A 20,252-nucleotide genomic window follows, 5' to 3' on the forward strand; every position below is an offset into this window, starting at 1 on the left:
GTATCCTATAATAGAAAGAACATAGTTTGTGAAACCATAGTTAACGACGTTTAGAAATTAGAACACAAAGAAGAAAATACAAACAAACAAGGATCAATCATTTTGTAAAATAAAAAATATGCATTAAAACACAAACTTGTTTGTGTATTCTTAGCAGTTCCAACCCTTAAATGACTCACCATTTTTCCTATGTTTTAAAACCCAGAAGAGACCAAGTCACAAATAAAATGACAAATTTAGCAACAAATAATGCAAATAAACACACATATTCCAAAACCACCAGAAAAGCATTCTTCATTAAGGAAACATTTGACCTCTACTGCACTAAATGGCAAAATACAAGCACAAAAGATAAACACTATTTAAGAAAAAAAAAAAAAAAGAAAAAGTCTCTAATTAAATCCAATATCTCATGTTTAAAGAAAGTATGCCAAAAAACATTTGCTCTCATAATTCGCAAAAACATTAATATCCTGTGGCCTTCTTAAACTACACTTTGCCATGGACTGCTACATGTACACATTTATCAAAGCTGAACTGACTTGGAAGGGTTAATGCATTTCTAGAGACTTTTATCATATTTCCAGAGACATAGCTATGTCTATGTGGTTGCATGTACATGCCAAAACAAAAACTGCAAATTTGTCTTTGGTCTGAGAATGGAAGTATAGACTCTAGAAGAGATCAACTAATTCTGTTGAGTACCACCGCTTACTGCTGCCACTGCAGAGCATATTTACCCTGTCACGTATCCGGATCAGTGCATTTACATGAAGCTGCTAGACTTTATGATCACTGCAGATTTATCCAGCATACTCTGTGGTAATCATGCATTCATTCTGTTCTGAGACCTATGGAAACGATCTCACTTTGTTGTCTAAGCACATCTACATTTTGGCTGATCATTACAATGGCGGTACATACAGACAAACTCCTCCACACTGTGAGAGATAGACAAGGACTTATGGGAGCCGTCAAAATCCCAGTTCATAACTGACTACAGACAGAACAAAAATGTAACAAGACAAGGATAAATAAGCAATAAATAAAAGAACATGTATAACCTACGATGTGTTTGTTTATATTTGAAAATATTTTAAGAGAACATTTTTTTTTTTAAAAGTCAAAAAGTCTGAGATGTCCTCTTGATGTATTCAAATAAAATGCTTTGCAGTGACACAAAAGTAGAAAAGAGTTATCTTTACAGTTTTAAGCAAATAGTATACAAGTATGCATGCACGCAGCTTACAACCTTAAACCATATGGCTCTATCCCAAACATCTTGCTGAGCTGCTTCTATATATGCAGCAATCAGAAGCTTATGAGTTGTTTTGGTAACACTGTTCTGTCATGTGAGGAGGTATAACGTTGTCATCAGTGGCGTGCACAGACCTTAGCAGGGCGGAAGAACAAAAAGGATACTAAAAAATGCTATAGAACTCACTATAGAACTAATTTTGTAGGGTGCTTTTTAATCAAAAACATCCTAGTCTATGATATTTCTCACCTACAAATAACTGTTAACATAGTAATATCATGTTATTAATACCATGGTACTCTTGGAAGTTTTGAAGCACATTTGAATTCAAATGTAAATATATGAATGTGGTAATCATTTAGTACCATGGCATTACATTCCATGCTATTCAGTACAGTTGCATGGTGCCATACAGAGTAATTACCATATTCATATTCATATGAATACATGGTGGTCCAACACACTTCAAAGGATGCTGTTATATTTATTGTTTACTTAATATAATCTTGAATTAGAAGTTGAATTAGACAACTCTTCTGTTATTTATTATATGAACTGTACAAAGGGACCACTCTTATAAAGTGGGTAATTCTGACAAACTGATGTAATTGAAATTTGAGCTTTATTAATATTATTATTATTATATAGTTTGATGAACATCCATTAAAGCAATACACAGTCCATTTTGAAGCCTCTCTGATCTGCTGGAGCTTTAAAACTCTTTTATTATACAGCTCAATGATTTAAAAAAAAAAATCCCCACTATCTGCAAAGAAACGAATGTATTTATAGTCAGTTATTACGAGACTGAAAGGAACAGTTTGTGCACACCACTGCTCATATTTGCTGAGATGCTCGGCTCATGTTTGACACTCTAGAGTTCTTCTTCTTATCTAACATATCAGTGTGTTATTGCTTTTAATACCTAATCACACAACTCTTCTAAATCCCAGAGAAAAATTTACATTTTAGCTTTTAATGTTACTTTTTGTGTAACGATATAGAATAGCTGAAGATAAAATACATGTATAGTGCACACATGTTCTGAGACATGTAGATCACCTTTGGTCCTTGATTTGCCCTGAGTGAAAGGTTTGATTGGAATAATGTGATGTATTAATTTTATAATCTTCTAATGCCCAAAACCTAAAATTTCGATCTAGAGTGTGTTTAATTTAGATGTGTGGCTGGAGGGCTGTGAATTTGGAGTGTTTCGTAAAGAGGTATGTCATCGATAACACATAATAACACACTGAAAGAAGCACAGAGTTGCTGAAAATATTCAAAATAAAATATTACTGAGACAATGCAATATCAAGAGTATAAAGTTACATTATGCAGTAAATGTATGTTGTGTTGAATCGGTCATGTGCTGTATGTGGTTGTTTGCTGTTCTTTGGGGGGGGGTTTCTTTCTTTTTTCTCATTGATCAGTTCTGATTATGTATCCATATGCAGTCATTAAAAAAAGAAAATGTTTCCCTTACAGAACAAGGCTTTGGGATGCATTCTAAAATATTTGGTATCTCCATATGAAAATATGCATACTTCCAGATATGGAACTATATGGCTTATGTTTCTCTGGTCTTGCATTCTTTTTCATTTCTATCTTTTCAGTTAGAGAAACACTGTCTGAAGTAACAGTGTTGGCATGTTCTTAAGGTTTTCTCTTTTTACAATTCATTTTTACTGCTTTTGAAAAGTTGAGGGAAACTAGATGTGCAAAGTTGTGCATGTTTTGTGTCATACGAAGCTTATTTTTTGAGTCGATATGGGAAATTGCTTGACTGAATGATTTTGTTTGTATCAACTGATCAGGTGTCTGGAATACAATGTTGTCAGCTGTTATCTTGTATGTATCAGACCAGCCTCCAGCGGTCACTGTGTTCTTCCTGTCTCACTCTTTCTAGCTCCGCCCATGTCCACTTGCAGGAGTCCCCATTCCTCATCCTCGCTGTCCCCTGCTCGGTCCCGTCCCTCCTCCGCACACTCATCATCCTCGTCCTCTTCATCCTCCAGAGCAGATTCCTCATCCCTCTCACGTTTGATGGCCTGAATGGCGGGAGGCGGCAGGGGGGCAGAAGCACCGGTGTCTTTAGATTCGGAGCTCTCCTCAAAGATCTCAGGATTCTCCAGCATCTCTCTGATCAGAGGAGGCATGGGGCCTGGGATCTCCATCTTTAGAGTGATGGCTCGCTCTGCTCCTAAACGCACACACAAAGAAGATCGTCTTCATGTTTTGTGTTTTAATATCTTCATTTAGGTCCATATTTTACATATTTATCATCAGTGTGTAGTAGAGGTGCTCTCAGGTCTTAAGATCTGTACCCGACCCAAACCTCTTGGACTTCTTGGACCCGACATGCATAAGAACTTGGGTCTTTTTGTGTCCATTCGGCAAAAGCACAATTATTTCAAATAACCCGTGATCTAAGGCTACTAATGTCAGTCCTAACCTGTGTATGAGGCATTCATCAAAGTTGTGCACCCAAACTTGCTTGAGTCTCTGGTCGGACCTTGGATTTTCAGATTTAAGCGGATTCGTGAAGACTGTTAGTGTATCGAGTAGAAGTCGTGTAGAAGTCAGCAGCTATCAACTAGACGAGTGCACTTTAAACATATCGCAACGTAAAATTCCAAGACTTTTACATTCTTCACACTGAGTACCATACAGGCATAAACAATGCATACCTTTAGTGCTGATGCCTCGGAGGTCAGTGACCTTCATCAACATTCGTGGGAACATGTGAGGTTTGTTGGGGCGTCGCCGGCGAGCGTAGATCTTTAACGCCTCTAGCAGAGGTTCCTGTAGCTGGTCCACTCGATGAGGTTCCTCCAGGTCCATGCGATCTACTCATTCAGCCAGATGCAGAAAGGCATGACATGTCAATCATGGTTCAATGACATCAGAAGGAATAAACCAATCACGGAGTCAAAATGTTTAGCAAAGAAGCAGGATAACCAGATCAACTACTGCTGAAGGTACACAGTTTAAAACAGCACTTAGAGATAAGATTAGCACATCACAGAACTTACTCAGCTATTTATTGTTAACCCAAGTCACAGTTTCCACATGCAATTGAGTTTCTACCTATAAGTAATTGGAGAAGAAGTAAATAACACACTGAGCGACAGCAGTACCTCCGCAGATGAGGCAGATGGCGCTAAGGAGCCCTGTCTCTGTGTCGTCCATCTCCAGGGGCAGGAGCTGCCCGGCGAAAGCAAACACCAGGTCTGTGAGTGGGCCGAAACCGGCGTTGTGCATCTGTGTTCTGTTGAGGGTCAGTCCATCCGAAAAGGTCATAGTGTCCTGTTCTGGAGTGTAGCGAGTACAAATCCGCAACATCTGCAAAGTTCAATTTCACAATTAAGAAAAATGTAAAAAAAAAAAAAAACTACATGAAAGGGAACAGTGTCTCATTTTTTTTTTCTCAGAATCCCACACCACGTGCATGGAAATTTTAAAGGCCAATTCACACTGCACAAACAGACACAGAAAAAAAACGACAGTCACCATGTTACAGTATGTCACCCCTCAGATGTTCCAGGACCTGACAAACAAGCGCTGACCAATTGCAACAGTGATCTACACACTGATCCCACAAAACCCACCAAATGTGTCTGTTGCAGTTTCTCTGCGTCTCTCAATGCAGAATGAATCGGCCTTAAAGTGATAGTTCACCTGAAAATACAAATCATCATTGTCTTACCCTCCACTTGTTCCAAACCTTTGTAAGTTTCTTTCTTCTGCTGAACACACACCAAAAAGATACTCTGAAGAATGTTATGGAAGTCAATGGCTACTGTCAGCTGTCTGGTTAACCTCATTCTGCAAAATATCTTCTTGAGGGTGAGTAAATGATGACCTTTTTTTCTTCTTTTTTTTTTTGTGAACTATCCCTTTAAGATGTGGCATCTATTGTAGAATTTACTACTTAGAACCATGTATTCTACCAACTTCCCTTGTGCTACAGCTAGTTTTTCAATGCAAGAATGTGTTTTGTTTGCACTGCCCCATCACCACCACTGGGGGTGGTGATGGCGCAGTGGATAAGACACATGCCTTTGGTGTGAGAGACCTGGGTTCGAATCCACTGAGACACCAATGTGTCCCTGAGCAAGACACTTAACCCCCTAGTTGCTCCAGAGGCGTGCGACCTCTGACATATATAGCAATTGTAAGTCGCTTTGGATAAAAGCGTCAGCTAAATGAATAAATGTAATGTATAAAACTGAAGTTTTTATTGTATTTACCAGTATATCAAGGCAGGCAGATTTCAGTAAGGTGATCTGGTCTGCAATGGTGAGTGAAGTAAAACCTGGCAGACGTTTGGCAAACTCCACAATCTTTATAATGCACTTTGTGGAGAGCTCACTGAACTTATCCCACAGTCCAAGATCCAGCTGAACCCTATGATCCGCACTGGAATTCTGAAGTAACAGTAAAACAGGAAAAAACGTTGAGTATACTTATCCATACATCTCCATACAATTAAACCAAAATGTCATAAAAAAGATAATCATTGTTAAATCACTGAACGGAAATTCAGTGTGTTCGCATTGTTTGTGTGTGTGTGTGTGTGTGTTTGTTTACAACAGCAGTATAGGCTGGCAAGTACAATAGGAGATATGCATAGGTGGACAGAGGTTTCAGTGTAACTGGTTACATTTCATATTAATAATTCACAGAGCACATATCTGTAATGCAATTCTGACTTATAATAGTTCACATAAAACATGTCTACAATGCAATTATGACTAATGAAAATCGCATGCTCATAATCCACAAGTTAAAATTTAGATTTCAATTTGAAAAAGTCATATTTTTTAAAGATCCATCCAGCTGCAATTATGTCTAGTCATAATAGCATACCGATATTATAACATCAGTAAAATAAACAATATTTTTGGAACGTTTTCATTTCCCCTCTGGTGCTAAGATTATACTTTCACTGGCACTGTGTGTAGCTCAAAGCACTCACAAAGAGTTTATAGCAGTGACTGCCGAAATTTCAGATTTCAGATAGACAAACAGACATAGATAGATAGATAGATAGATAGATAGATAGATAGATAGATAGATAGATAGATAGATAGATAGATAGATAGATAGATAGATAGATAGATAGATAGATAGATAGACAGACAGACAGACAGACATAGATAGATTTAAATTAGATTTAAATTAGACTTAAATTTTCTTTATGGCATATGAAGTATTACAAGTACAGAGAAACTGTGTAGTTTAATATAAGGCAATCAACTGATCGATCACAGTGGCCTTATAATAAATGAGAAACTACACATTATATTTGATGGTTCAGTACATGTGTAATGTTATTGCATTGGTGCGGATCATTTGCACGATCTTGGCCCACACAGTCCTGCTCATGTTTATTTAGCTGACAGACAGAAGGATGTATGTGAAGATGAATTAAAGTGTGAGAGCTCAGGACTCACAGTCGTGTATTTTCCGAGCTGACAGAGCGAAGGGAAGGTTTCCCTGTGTGCTTTGCTGACTTTATTAACCAGTTCTTCCAGTTCTCCACTCAGCTCGTAGCATTCAGGAAGAACCATCTCCTCTTTTATGTCCTTCTTTTTCTTATTCCTGTCATTCCGGACCGCTAAAAGATAAAGAACAACACAAAATGAAGTCAACCTTGTAGCATACATGAAAAAAAAAAAAGCATGCTACTCTTGAGAGTTAGACAATATCATTTCTTTAGGGTTTTATTCATACCAGGTAGTTCAGAACAATACTTTTTTTTTTTGAGACAATCATAGATGTGCTTTCACAAACTCAAACTCATGAATTCACTCTAATCTAGCCTACAGCTAGCATGTCTTTATTGGTTGTGTGAACTGAGAACAGTATAGATGGGGACGTACTGCTCTGATTTTTACCTTCCTTAGACATGCCAACCTCAAAGCACTTCTGCAGCCGGCAGTACTGACAGCGGTTCCGTGTCACCTTATTGATCTGGCAGTTTTTGTCTCTGTGGCAGGTGTACACCATGTTCTTCTGGATACTGCGACGGAAAAAACCCTGTTATGAAGATAAGAGAGAGAAAGAAACACAAAAAGATAGACAGAAAAAAAGGCAAGTTTAAATTCATGTTTCAGGCTTCATAATCATGAAAATTACTCAAAATTTTGTGTAATAGAGAACAGTTTTTATTAACTTCATCAGATAAATCAGCAGAGGGCACTAAAGAGTATGTTTGAATGAAAACAAAAGTCTTGATCTTGGCAGTATCACTAGGTGGCAGCACTCAAATATTCACATACGCTTATTTTACACATGTGATGTGTTATAATGTAATTACATGTAAAAGTGTCTTTGTCTAAGTCTTCACATTAGGCTGTATTATCCACTAATCTTTTTCCCACTACAGGGTTCAAATATGATTAACATTGGAAAATGCATTCTCAGGTTTTGTTTTGTGTATGTCATGTATTTAAAGTGCATTCGAAGTTTGTCTAAAAACAACACTCTTCATAGAAAAAGTAAATCAATAAAACTATATATGTATGCTACTTTCATATTATAGCTAATTTATCTTTGGTTTATGGCAAAATTAAGTTTAAAAAGCCAATATTAACCTACATTAAGTAACATTTAGGGTTTGTCCAAATAAAATCTGTGGATTAAGTATGGTACGGTCTTATTATAAAAAATAATACATATTTATTTGCTGTCTGTTGGTCAAATGTATATATACTGTATAGGTTTGCATACCTTGCAGCCCTCACAAGAGCTGACTCCATAATGGTAGCCAGAAGATTTGTCCTGGCACACAAAGCAGGGTTTATAGACACGAGGAGGAGGGGGTGGAGAAGGAGAACTGGGAACCATCTCCTCTGAGCTTGTGCTCTGGGTCTCCACCGCTGCAGAAATCAGGAAGAAAAAGAGCAGATAATTAATGGTGATTACAAAGGTAAGAATCTGGTTGTTGTTTTCAAACTTTCTACCCACACAGGCAAGTTCTGCACTGGCAAACATCACCAATCTACAAAAATGTACAAATCTATTTATACCGTTAATATGTTAAAAATCTATTTACACTTAAAACAACAAAGCCACTTTCACTCCCTTGTCTATCAGAGTAATTGTTTAGAGTAAGCCTGGGCAAAGTTGTGAGTTTTCAATGGACCAATGACCTAAAAGTCGCAGGGGTATATATGTAGCAATAGCCAAAAATACATTGTATGGGTCAAAATTACTTTTTTATTAGTAATATGCATTGCTCAAAACTTCAGTTGGACAATTTTAAAGGTCATTTTCTCAATATTTGGATTTTTTTGCAACCTCAGATTTCAGATTTTCAAATAGTTGTATCTCGGCCAAATTTTGCCATATACATACAATGGAATATACATCAATGGGAAGCTTATTTATTCAGCTTTCAGATGAGGTATAAATCTCAATTTCTAAAAACTGACACTTAAGACTGGTTTTGTGGTGCAGGGTCACATTTGTCATTATTTAATAGCACTGCACTATCCAAATTCATGACTGAATAGGAATGTGCTTCCTTTTTAAAGAATATTAGCATACTTAGAATGAAAGAGACAAAAACTGGATGGCTGATGACTGACTGACGACAAATGCATTAAGAGGTATCTGCCCAGGGGTCTGAGCTCGAAGATAAATATTAAGTGAGCACACTGAGGGGCAGAGGTGTTGAAAGAGAAGAGAGATGGGAAAAAATGAACTCTGGGACAGATGGATGAATTGATAATATGCTTTGACTGACAGCTCAGCATGTGTTCGACTTGCTGTCACGCACCCAAATGGTACCACAGTCAGATTCATAAACATCCCGGACACCAGCCATACAGACGCATACATATAATCTAACACGGTTTGCCCAGTTTAAACACAACCGTGTGAATCCTGTGTAATATATTTTGCGCAAGTCCACACTGTCACTCGGTTCAACTTTCACCTCTAGACACCCTCTCCCCCCTCATGCTCTTGTTTCCTGGACCCTAAATTCCTCAGGCTTGGATGACTGGCTTTTTACTAGAGGTCCAGTCTCAAGATCGCCCGTAAAGCCTGTCTGTGGTCTGACCGAGGCCTGAGGCCTGCATGACCAGCACTTTATTGGCAGTGAGTCACCTTGGTCAGCCATTCACACCAGCAGCAGCTGTCCCCTCACTCTCCACTTGTAAAAAATGAGAGAAAAACAGCTAAAACTGGGTCTTCAGAACTCCAGATTTTACGGCCCACAGAGGCCTTCGCCCCCTCCTCCTAGTGAATGGAGTGGATCCCCCGAACGTGCCTCTCATTCCCTCTTTCTTCACCGTTTAACAAGAGCAAAATGAGAGACGGTATAGATGAGAAATCTCATAAAGAAACAGGGGGAGCTGGGGCTGGGGTAGGCTGGGAAAGACAAATGAAGAATGCGTGAGAGAGGGTAAAGGGTGAATTTCACTTTGACCTTGACTTTGACAGCATCGTTGGCTTCTCGAGACACGAACGTGAACTGAGAGTCACATAAATTCTGCCAATGATCTAATCGCAACCTCAGCTGAGATAAAATATGCAATATTGATGATGTGACATTTGGCAAACTATGAAAGGACGTTTCGTTTCCAAACACCACAGAAATCTGTGCTAGAGACTTTCCAAAGTCACAACACAATTTTTGTTTTGTTTTTTGGCAACAGCAGATATTGAAACTTCAAAATATACGAAACTTAGATGTCGTATATAATTTGACTGGAATATATATATAAACACACACACACACACACACACACACACACACACACACACACATATGGCCTACTTGTTGAGTTATTTGCTTGTTGTAGTCTATTGTGTAACTTGCATTAAAGTTGGTGTTCACACACAAGAATAGAACAGAACGCAGGGTCACAAGATGCATTTTTTACAAGTTGAACTCATTTTAACTTGACACAGCATCTTAAAAAGCAGTGATCATTGCTCACAGGGCTGAAAAAGACATCTGTCTGATGCATATGTATGAAGATTCACAAAAAAAAAGTTACAGTATAGGGTCAAGCACTGGTATTGTGTCTTTTTCTTTAGATTTTGTGCAGTTCTGTCATGCATATCAACACGTCTAGGTCTCTGGAATGCTGATAGACATAGTTATTACACATAATGTTCTGTAAAACACAAGGCCGAGGGTGATGGGCGACTGAGTGGGTGAGAACGCAACCTGATCACTGTGTTTATGTAGTAACTTAGGCTGAATTGGCTTTATGTGTTTATGTGGTAGCAATGCTTGAGTGACAGAGCGGTTCTGAAAACATCCAGCTCCTTCACTGCTGGAGGAGTGGAAACCTGGCGCCACCAGTAAAATGACTGACAGACAAAAGGAGAAGAAAGATGGAATGCTATTCTGTTCCTATTTCATTTTCTTTCTTTGTTTTATTTGACATACTAGTTTTGACTTGTGGAGGATACATGGCCGATTTTGAAATAAAGCATTCAGAAGAAATTGGTTTTCTAAATTGGCACTTGACAGCATTAACAGAACAAATGGAAAATGTATAATTCCACTCTAACTTCTGCTCAGTCATTGTTTTATGAATGGGATTGAATTGTCACATTTAGACTTCCATTAAAGCACTGATTTACACAGAAAGAAAATGATTTAATTGCATGCTCTCAGCCCATATTTCTGCAGATTACTTATGTTTGCAATGTTTAGACAACGAACACAGTGAAAGGTGAAGCAGGTTTTATCAGCTGAGGACTTCAGCATGACAAGCCAGGTTCTCGCTGCTGGCTCAGATTGTGCAGGGAGAGACATGGATTCGATGACGGAAACATTGAATTAATCCCCGCCTTTCAGCAACCTCAGCAAAACTAACAGGTGACCACAGTGTCTCTGACGTCATCAGAAAGAAGCAAGTTCTCACTTTATAGAGAAGCATCATGCAGTGCAACATTTTGCCTGCTCAAGCCTAGCATGTGCCTGATGTTATATTGTTATTTAATGAATTAAACATAGATTCAGACATGACTACATTTTGCTATATTTGTAGAAGTTTTCAACCACTAATCTTTATCATTGTGCATAAGCAAAAAGGTTTACATTTTCAAAACATATAATGTAAAAACTGTACATGGGTTAAGATTAGATTCAGGGTTAGTACCTTGTTAGGTCACCATCAGTACCATATAGTACAAGCAGAGTATGTATGTACAAGCATATACAAGCAGAATAGACCTTTGTCATAATGAATGTACTAGAAAAAAAGAAAAACTAAAATAATGATGTTGTTAAAGCATACAGGAAAATTAAATGCATGAATCAGTTATTGAATAAAAACCAAAATATGGAAATGGAACAAACTGACAGCAGCTGACTCTGTGGATCCATTTTCAAACTGGCAAATCCATGTTACAGTCACATCCGTTTCAGTGCTGTAACACGGATCCAGCCCGGGCCCGGTTTCAGTGGCGGGAACTACTGTCGCAGAGCGGATACTGGCAGCTCATTCATAGTGAGTTCATAACAGAAGACGTTAAAGATATGTTGCGGTCAAAAGATATGTGTTATAATATATTGTTTCAATATCTTCGAGAAACCAATTTAAGTGGAAGGATATAGATTTATTTTTTAAACAATGCGTATACACTCCATACCAGATGGTGGTGGTAATGCACCAAAAAGTTGTTTGCCAACCACCAATTAACCTTAGTAGAAGAAGAAGATGTGAAAATGATCAAGGCAGATAAAAAATAACATGCATTTTGTATGATCCCTCTTACTTTGGTAAAATAATGAACTAGTTGGTTATTAGCCTGAATATTTCTGGGATGTTGGCTGTTTATTATTACTTAAAAAGCACATATTAATGTCTTATTCTGCAAGACCTCATTAACTTGTTGAGGTTGATAAAGGATTTAGAAAGTAATAAGTAATTAAATACTTTTTGGAGAGAGTAATTTGTACGGTAATCTAATTACACTTTTGAAGATGTAATTAGTAGCTAGTAATTAATTACTTTTTTTAGAGTAACTTATATTTTTTAGAGTAACTTTTCATTTGTAACAAAGAAATGTGCATTTTCTGTAAAGCTGCATTGAAATATGTATTGTGAAAAGTACTGTACAAATAAACAAATTGTATTTGAATTCTAGATATGTATACAATTTATATATGTGTGTGTGTGTGTGTAGGCCTATATATATATATATATACATACAAAATGAGCTGGCCCAGATCCAGCAAGGTACTAGACCAGATCAGGCCCACATTTGGTCCAAATCACCATAAAGGAATCTGCATCTGTTCCGGAGCTGGTCCAGTTCTGGTCCAGATCCGGAAAATCGGATCCCTGCCGGTATTGGCCCGTTGTGCCAAAAGACACTGGCTCGAGTCTGTTGTGCGGATCTGGTCCAGAATTTCAGATGGGTCTGGGCCAAAAGATTTTTGCTATCTGGGATGAGATCACTGTCAAAATACATTTGCTATGTATGTCCACTATATGTAGGATCTACACCCACACACAATAGTTTGCAGACTGAGAGTAGAGATGAATGCTTCTTTTATTTCTTCTGCGTGGTTGTGTGTGTGGATGGACTGAACTGCATGATTGAGTCAACTCAAAAGTTACACTATTGCTTTCAAGGCATTCATGAAGCTTTTAACGCTCTTTTAACTACAAATTGAGCAAAGGCAAATTAGTCATTAGTACACTCTAAAAAAATGCTGGGTTAAATACGGACAAACCCACCGATTGGGTTGTTTTCAACCAACAGTTGGGGTAAATGTTTAACCCAACCGCTGGGTCAAAAACAACCCAATCTCTGGGTTTGTCCATATTTTACCAAGTGCTGGGTTGTATTTAACCCAGCAATTTGTAGAGTGAAGTCATCAAACAGATTTTAAGTGAACACAAAACTTTTTATACAGAAGCAAAGAAGAACCCTTTAAAGATCATTCAAGAGCTCTATAATAGTCAGTTGTGTGGAGCTGTTTGAATAGTTTCTTTTGTTTTCTTGTCAGGAAAAAAAAAACTCCTCTAAAAGACAACAGTATTTGTCAAATGCTGACGCAATCAGTTTTATAGGCTTTCTGCATGTTGTTAGAATTTGTGACATCTCACCAACATTCGACTTGAAGTGTTACTGAGAAATTTAACAAGTTGGGTCAATTCAGGTTTGCCTCCAAATCCGTATGGGTTTAGATGTTTGCTTTATGCTGTAAATGCCAACGTTTGAGTGAGGCATTAAAACCTCATTTGATTTGCTTGGTGTACTTTTACATAACTGCTCATATTAAACAATGCCCTGGTAAACTAACCAGTGGTGTGCTCTGATCTCCCATGGCGTGTACAGTCCTCCACTGGACCTCTATAAGGGCAAAGAAAATATTATTTATTTAATAATTCACCTGTAGTTAAAGTATAATGAAGAACATTTTGTCCATATTCTCCATGGTTCCTTTAGACATAAATGCATACGCGCACTCTTCAAAATGAAAGAAATTGATTGAAATGCATATATACTTAAATGCATATATACATACTTACACATATCTATACCCATATAAGTCATACTAACACTAATCTTCTTCTCACCAGGTCGAGAGATGTAGTTCTTGAGACCATGGTTGGAGATGATAAGTAATACTGCTGTATATTAATTTTCAGTTTAACAAACAGTGAGAATCGAAGAGATAACTTAATCAATCATTTTCTTTTGTGATGTAAAGTTATGTTTGAACAGCTGAAAAGTCATCTCTCTTACTATAATTATTTACTTAATATTCACACTCACTGTGTGTGTACTTGGATATACTTTTGAGAAAACATAGGTACAACATGGTTTTTGGAGTTAAGTCAGGGTTAGTCTGTAGAAATGATGCATGCATACATACATGTATTTTTCAAATCACATGTCCTCTGTAGGATGCTGGAGTCTTTCCAAGCATGTCTGAGTGCACACAGGGAAACGGCTATCACAGAGCTAACACAGACACACATTTACATCTACAATCACACCTACAGACACTTTAATGTCTCCAATTTACCTATCCAGCACGCCTTTGTATTGTGGGGGAAACCAGAGCACCTAGTACTCACACACATACGTATGCAGACTTTTCCCTGTCCTGGCATGTCACCATTTTGAAAATAATGCCCTCAAATATTTAAGCTTTGAAAACACATAATGCTTGTGCCTGTGAACTAAACCGATTCTTGTTTTTCACATTCACAAGAGACTCACATAACAAAAGCCACAGTCTTTGGCTTGACTAAAAGCTCATTTAATCCTATAACAAGCAGTGCTTGATCCAAACCAGCACATATGTGAAACTACATACTAAACATGCACTATGCCTGACCCATTCTGCTGTCTGCCTTTGACCAGACTGTGAACATGAATAAAGCTGGATATTAATACCGTAGATAGAAATTGAGGTAAAAATTAGAAAGAGGGTCGGCGCCGATAGCCTAGGCAGTGCACGACATACAGCACCGTTGCGCTACGGGCGTCCCAAGTTCAAATCCCAGCTTGAGGACCTTTCCCGATCCTGGCACCCTCTCTCTCTCCCACTTTTGCTTTCTGTAAACTCTAAACTGTCCTGTCATCATAAACTCAAAAATGCCAGAAAAAAAAAATGAGAAAGCGGATGAAATGACAGATGATTATAAGAATGTGTACAGTAACTCACACATACATTTAAATCTATTATTTAACCAATATAGTCATTATTGAGCATCATTCACTGACTGATAAATGTGTTACAGTGTTTGATTCATATGATGTTAGGTCCAGACTGAATAAGGCCTGTGGCTGAATCTTCTGCATTTATTACTCTGTGACTATGTATTAAAAATAAGTATATTTCCAGTGCATTTCCATAGACATTTTCAGCTTTTCATTTAGACTTTTATGTTTGGTTGAAGCACCTGGGGCCTCATTTATAAAGCATGCGTTTGCTCATATTTGTAAAAATGTATTTGATGTGGAAAAGTGCTTAGAAAAGTGCTTCACGTCAGGGTCTGAGCAGACTTGCACACTTTTTCTTGTCAGAATACTGCATGTTTTTGAAAATGTAAGCTGTTCTGAATGAAACCATTCATTTGCATGCAAGTTCAAGATCATTTGCGATTCATAGATTTCACATCTGAAAGAGAGGCGTACGTGCGTTTTCTGTACGTACGTTCATTTTATGAATCACACGTACGCATATTTGAGAGATGATCGTTAGATCAATTTTAGGATGGTTTCTGCGCAACATTTTATAAATAAGGCCCCTAAACTTGCTGGAACAGCACCGTGATTATTTTATTTTTGGATTACCATATAAAGTGAAGGGTCAGTCCATCTCAAGTGGCCCGATATTTATTTGTGTCATAGCGAACAACAAATTTTGGATTATATGGATATTTGATTTTGCAATACCAATACACAGATGTAATTAAAACCAGGTTATACATGCAGTAAAATCAGATATTCAATTTTGGTCTGTTTGACAGAATGTAACGAACTGTGGAATCAGTGAAAGTCCACCATGGTTTTAGTTTACCAAAAAGTATCCATTTATGAAACATCAAAGAACAACTAAGCATAAACCTTAACTAGCATCTCCCCCAGATCCTCTGCACACATGGACCAACACATGTCCTGATGGGCTGAAGGAAGACTGCAAAAACAGGAGCTGTCTTTCTTAGAAGCAAGTTGTTAAACTTGGATTGCCCCTTTCATTCAACAGCATGCATACAAAGCTTTCTTCTTTATAGTACCTCATAAACTGACCCTTTTATTTTGCCTTTTCAGGGTGAAGCTGAGTCAACATTTGGCCACCTCCTCCCCAGACCCCATGAACATCATAACACCCCACTCAACCGACAGGCTAAAAAACGTATTCCTGATCAACAACTCAGTGTCATTCGTCCCTTTCCTGACGAGAACTTAACCAAAGAACCCATCACATCCTGACAAGGATTTAGCCAATTATTCCATTCTAGTAAGAACACAATGTGGAGAGCTGCAAAGATGGACTTCACCCTGCCAAAACATCACAATTTGTTAAAAATATACTACATTGTGGTCAAAGAGATGAAGAATCTCTGTTTCCATTTTAGTTCAACAGTGTTACCAAACTATAATTTGTTTAAATAAATCACTTTGCATTTAGTAACAAGACTGAGAACAACTTGACCTTGAAGTCTACAAAATGTCTAGCCATAACCAACAATCAAATGAGGAAACTAAACTTGCATCAACTGAAGCGCACAGACCCCAGATCTAAGAGTTACTAACCACTTAAAATTGGAGACAGCACTGCCCACAACAGATCCCAAGGCTAATGAACTAACAAGCTAAAGCTAACAAGTTCAAGTTTAGCCAGTGAGGTACGACTCTGAGACCTCAGTTGTTGCATCTTGAGGGTGGTTTAAAAGGGGTGAGAAAAGAGATCAGGCCATTGTCAAAGGATTCATTGTGGGGTTGGCCTTGTTGTGGGGTGCAATGTTCTTTCAACCAGCCCAGTATGGCAATAAAATGGCATTACAGCATAGGGGCAAATTCCAGCAGGGGCATGTGAAATCTACTCAGTCGCACATAGAATAAGGCACAGACACATTTGCATGGGCTTTGTCCTATGATTCATTTTCCTAAATATGGATCTTGTTTTCAGTATTTCCCTACTAGTTCTGCTGGGGGAAGTCGTGGCCTAATGGTTAGAGAGTCGGACTTGTAATCCGAAGGTTGTGGGTTCGAGTCTCGGGCCGGCAGGGATTGTAGGTGGGGGGAGTGAATGTCCAGCGCTCTCTCCACCCTCAATACCACGACTGAGGTGCCCTTGAGCAAGGCACCGAACCCCCAACTGCTCCCCGGGCGCCGCAGCATAAATGGCTGCCCACTGCTCCGGGTGTGTGTTCACGGTGTGTGTGTGTTCACTGCTGTGTGTGTGCACGTTGGATGGGTTAAATGCAGAGCACGAATTCCGAGTATGGGTCACCATACTTGGCTGAATGTCACTTCACTCACTCACTTCACTCACTTCACTTCTCTGAGTTTGCAATGAGTCTATAAACATTGCAATGAGTCAGCTCAATTACTGCATGTAACAGACTCGGTTTTTTTCATGTACCAAAGAGTAAGTCGGGATAAGCCAGCAGACTGAAGAACTCGATTATTTTTTATTTTATTTTATTTTTTTGGCGAATTGGTGGCTCTTGAGTTCTCTTAAATAATGGAGTCCCTGTGTTACTTCAGTTCATTTATTTAATATCATATGTTTAGCGAATGTGCTAAATAACTTGGATCTCATTATGTGGCATTAAAATGTGATAATAAATATGCAAAGCATTTCTATATGGAACAAACTTGCCAGTGGCCATAAAGAAGTAAAAGATGATAGGAAACCCCTTAATCATCAGCTCTCTTCTGCTCTCTGTCTGTCCCCATGGGCTCCCTAATCCTTTAATTGAGTTCATTGTATTCATAATTGAATAATTAAAGACATCCATTAAGGTCAAAATGGAGTGACAAGAGACTCCAAGCACACATTTACACACGTAAGAAAGAGTTTTCTGGACAATATTGAAAACTAAAGTGTGTGCATTATTTCGTATTTGTTTATTACCTACATTTACATAAATGTAATACATAAATATTTCAGTGTCCAGTAAAGGCTATACTTTGATTGAACACATTGGCACTACATTTATATAATTCATTTTTAATTGTTTCCACCAAAGTTATGCCTGAAACTTGTAGTTACAATACATCTATATGCTTTCAATGTTTTACACTCCACTCTTAATTGTCACTTTTGCAGAAAAAAAACTTAAGTGTAACTGTTGTCATTATCATTACTAATTATAAGCATATCAATGACACAATTCATAAATATGCCAGTTAAAAAAATGTTGACAGAAGAACAGTTTACAATATGTGCACAGCTGTAAAATTGTGCTTATAAAATATGCAGAAGTACATTATTTATCAGCACAAGTCAGTTTGTTCTGTGATCTAGGCAAAACTTCTGGTAGCCAGCCATTAGGAAGTTCATAAGAGTACCATTTAAGTCAGTTAGCACATGACAAGATGCTGAGCACATACTACATTCACTCAGACTCCTGCCTTAATAAATGCTAAGAGTTAAAAGGACACACAGTATCAAGAACACAGTTGGAGTGAGTATAGTGGAGGTACAGAGACATCAGACTTACACTGCAGGCTAGTGTTGTTGCTCCATGAGAAAGGTTCTAGGCCAGGGAAGAAGGAGCCTGCTTTCCTGAACATGCATGAACTCTGAGTGGATACGTCAAAGAGGGGTCTTGCCCCTACCCCGAGAGCCTCCACACAGTCAAACATGATGTCCAGCCTTCGCCAAGAACTCAAACTCTGTCCCAGATGTTCTGTACTCTGTCTCAAGCTGCCTGTCAACTGCAGATACGGTTAAGCAACACAGTAGACGATGACCAACAACAACAATGTAGAGTCTGGAGTTTCCCAGTCAATCTGGAACTCCTGCCAAAGCTATCAATGGCAAGAGAAAGTCTCAAGGACTTGAGACTTCTGTTTCAGGTGTAGCTATCACTGTAGCCAGCAGCTTCTCTCTTATAACCTGAACTTTTCTGTAGCCTAGCAGTTCCTCATCGAGTCAAGCGGCTCCTGTGCAGCTCTATGCTGACCATCACCCAGTGCCTGTTTTTCTCCAGCGTCTGTTGAGTTCTAGAGCTTTTTCAAACTCAGCCTGATTGTCAAGACTCTTAAGTGTCAGCTAACATACTGTGACTCGACAACCTGCGCTATTTCACTCGCCGCAGCTAGTTCAGCCCACAACAGAGGGAGAGGGGCAGGAATTACAGAGCGAGGGAGGGGAAGAGAGAGGGAGGGAATGAGGCGGGTGCTTTTGTGGTTGGGTAAAAGACAAAACTTTCCCTTCCATTTTCTGCTAGAGCAATCCTGTCAGCCTGCATCATATTGTATACCTTTGCAAATAAAAACAAACAACATGACCTCCTCTCACTCCCTCTATCTATCAATCTTCTGCTCTTCCTATGAAACATATCGCCTTCCTTTTCATCATGGAGCCCCCTTTCGTAATCAAGTGTTGATAAACATGCTTGTGCACCCTTCAGAATTGAAGAATGTCTTTTAAATTTCAATTCTATTGCTGAATTTGAATTGAGATCAACTGAATGCAGAATATACACTAAATAAAATAAGTATAATTTAATAAGTATAATTACAATGACTTGAACTTCAACCATTTTTATATACTTTGAATGTTAACTTGATAAAACTTTGTTTTAGACGTTGAGAAGGATAGATTAACTTTAAATGACTTAAATACCAAATTCTCCAGTTCTGAATTTTACACAAACAAATCTACATCATACTATATGCAGATTTGCAATATATTTGTTATATATTTGTGACATCAAATACATTCTGAAATTCATGATGATCCTTTGATTCAGCTTTTCAATTTGTAAAGAAACATTTTGTATTAAACAAAGAAAATGCAAAATTGAAGCATTTTCCCTAGTGGTCTTGGACCTTTGGACTTAAATGATCTTAAAACATTTAAAACCTTTTTCAAAACTTTGAAACAATGAAGCTTTGTCCAGGCAATATTCAAAGCCTAGAGAAACCTAGAAAAGATTTTTTAAAACAATTGTTGATATGGCTTTTTCTTCTTCTCACTTCCTGTCCTTTCACAATAAAAATATATTAATAAAAGGTGATAAAATGAACCAAAAAAGGTAGATATAGAGAAGAAGTGTGTTTTGGTTTAGCTGCAAAGGTTTACGGATGCACCGTGTGACTATTTGAAGCCTACTGCCACCTTTAGGCAACTCACAGCCTGGCAAAGCCCCTTCAACATTTCACTGGCAGTCCTATCATCGGCCCCAGCTCTCACCTCTCCTTGATAGTTTTACTTTTCACTACTTATTTTTCTGTTCCCAACTTGCATCATCTTTCTTTTTCTCTCAGTTTGTCATTTCATCAAGTTGACCACAACTTAATGCTGTCCAGATCT

The 20,252-nt window shown here is 38.1% G+C and overlaps 1 protein-coding gene across 3 annotated transcripts in view; it reads right to left on the minus strand.

Annotated features, from left to right (window-relative positions):
• Positions 1–2,679: 2,679 nt before the first annotated feature.
• Positions 2,680–20,252, minus strand: part of LOC306856555 (retinoic acid receptor gamma-A-like) — a 41,041-nt gene continuing 23,468 nt past the window's right edge. Inside the window, exons 1-8 of one of the 3 annotated variants that reach the window (XM_079395909.1) lie at positions 18,433–19,025; positions 7,997–8,145; positions 7,162–7,303; positions 6,718–6,881; positions 5,512–5,688; positions 4,399–4,603; positions 3,949–4,107; positions 2,680–3,461 (exon numbers count right to left, since the gene is read on the minus strand). In XM_079395909.1, coding sequence (XP_079252035.1) covers positions 3,136–3,461; positions 3,949–4,107; positions 4,399–4,603; positions 5,512–5,688; positions 6,718–6,881; positions 7,162–7,303; positions 7,997–8,145; positions 18,433–18,577 — 1,467 coding nt within the window. In that variant the 5' untranslated portion in view covers positions 18,578–19,025 and the 3' untranslated portion in view covers positions 2,680–3,135. Of the gene's footprint in view, positions 3,462–3,948; positions 4,108–4,398; positions 4,604–5,511; positions 5,689–6,717; positions 6,882–7,146; positions 7,304–7,996; positions 8,146–18,432; positions 19,026–20,252 lie in introns of those variants that run through there. The other 2 variants (XM_079395908.1, XM_079395907.1) reach the window with 2 other exon arrangements.

The sequence above is a fragment of the Barbus barbus genome (assembly GCF_936440315.1).
Source record: "Barbus barbus genome assembly, chromosome: 37".
Taxonomy (NCBI): Eukaryota; Metazoa; Chordata; class Actinopteri; order Cypriniformes; family Cyprinidae; genus Barbus; species Barbus barbus.